The sequence below is a fragment of the Limulus polyphemus genome, unplaced genomic scaffold, assembly GCF_000517525.1.
Source record: "Limulus polyphemus unplaced genomic scaffold, Limulus_polyphemus-2.1.2 Scaffold2971, whole genome shotgun sequence".
In the NCBI taxonomy this organism is placed as follows: domain Eukaryota; kingdom Metazoa; phylum Arthropoda; class Merostomata; order Xiphosura; family Limulidae; genus Limulus; species Limulus polyphemus.
Genome location: NW_013668581.1, coordinates 37,939 through 39,206, shown reverse-complemented (window position 1 = coordinate 39,206; position 1,268 = coordinate 37,939). Strand labels below are relative to the sequence as shown.

Below are 1,268 nucleotides of genomic sequence, written 5' to 3'. Positions count from 1 at the left end.
ATTTTAGAACATTAAGTTGGTTATTCTGCTTCTCAGGAAGAAGTATTGTATCGTAAAGTAATGCATTTTAGAACATTAAGTTGGTTATTCTGCTTCTCAGGAAGAAGTATTGTATCGTAAAGTAATGCATTTTAGAACATTAAGTTGGTTATTTTGCTTCTCAGGAAGAAGTACCGTATTCTAAAATGCATTACTTTACGACCAATAAATTGGTTATTTTGCTCCTCAGGGAGAAGATTTTAACATGAAATCATGTATTTTAGATCAGTAACTTGAGACATTATTATTAATCCCAATAACGTATAGTTTAACAACGTTTTAACTTAAAAGCTACTAACGAAACTTACATTGCCCTTCTCATACTAGGAATGTAGTTTTTGACCAATGACCAATAAAGTTTTAAAATAACTCCATTATCCAATAACCAAGTTTTTTTGTTGTATAACACTTCTCACGTGTTTTCCTTCCTTAACTACTTTGCTTGTTTTGGTGTTTTTTAAATAAAACAATACATTACAAAACAGATGCTAATCATTATATCTTCCTTGTAGCTGACCAATGGCTATTTCTTAATGATTGAAGTTTTTCTTATTTACCTGTAATAGAAAACCACAGCTTATCCCCGTCCACGTCTTCAACGTCAATCAACGCCACCAGATGGCCTACCATTTCACTTTCACTGACTTTCACATGCATCTCTTTATGCTTCACGCGTGGGGGATTTGGAGAAATTATTGGAGTAGCGAGGACATTGATCACTACTCTGGTCAGTGCTGTCCGCTGCGGTTGACCACCGTCTGTTGCCCTCACCTGAAACAGAAACACATAGGGTTAAATACAGGGCTACGGTAACAAAAGAAACAACAACAGTGTTTGAACTTCGTACTCTAAGATGAAAATTTACAAGGCTAACACTTGAACTGCTTAGTATACCAAGAAATATGTGTCTAAGAGGAATAACCCAAGAACAGGCACTTTTAAATTTTCTGTCTAAACGTTCAGAGATTTAACTTAAAATAAGTATTCTACACTTAGGTCAAGATGGTCAGCTAGAACTAACACTAATAAAGAGCTCAAGCATTATAAGTTCTTTCAGGAAGATTAAGCATATACCTGTGTAAGTTAGGATTTTAACAAAGTAGAAGTGAGTAGTTTCTTAAATCTTGAAATGAACCAACTTAATTGTTCCACATTAAACTGTAAAGGCCAACACAATATATATATATATATATATATATATATATAAATGAAAGGTTATTGTTGTTTTA

At 33.3% G+C, this 1,268-nt stretch overlaps 1 protein-coding gene across 1 annotated transcript in view; it reads right to left on the bottom strand.

The window, feature by feature from the left end:
- The window catches only part of LOC106468339 (fat-like cadherin-related tumor suppressor homolog), a 101,943-nt gene that overhangs the window by 80,957 nt on the left and 19,718 nt on the right, over positions 1-1,268 (bottom strand). Inside the window, exon 3 of the mRNA XM_022396674.1 lies at positions 597-810. Coding sequence (XP_022252382.1) covers positions 597-810 — 214 coding nt within the window. The remainder of the gene's footprint in view (positions 1-596; positions 811-1,268) is intronic.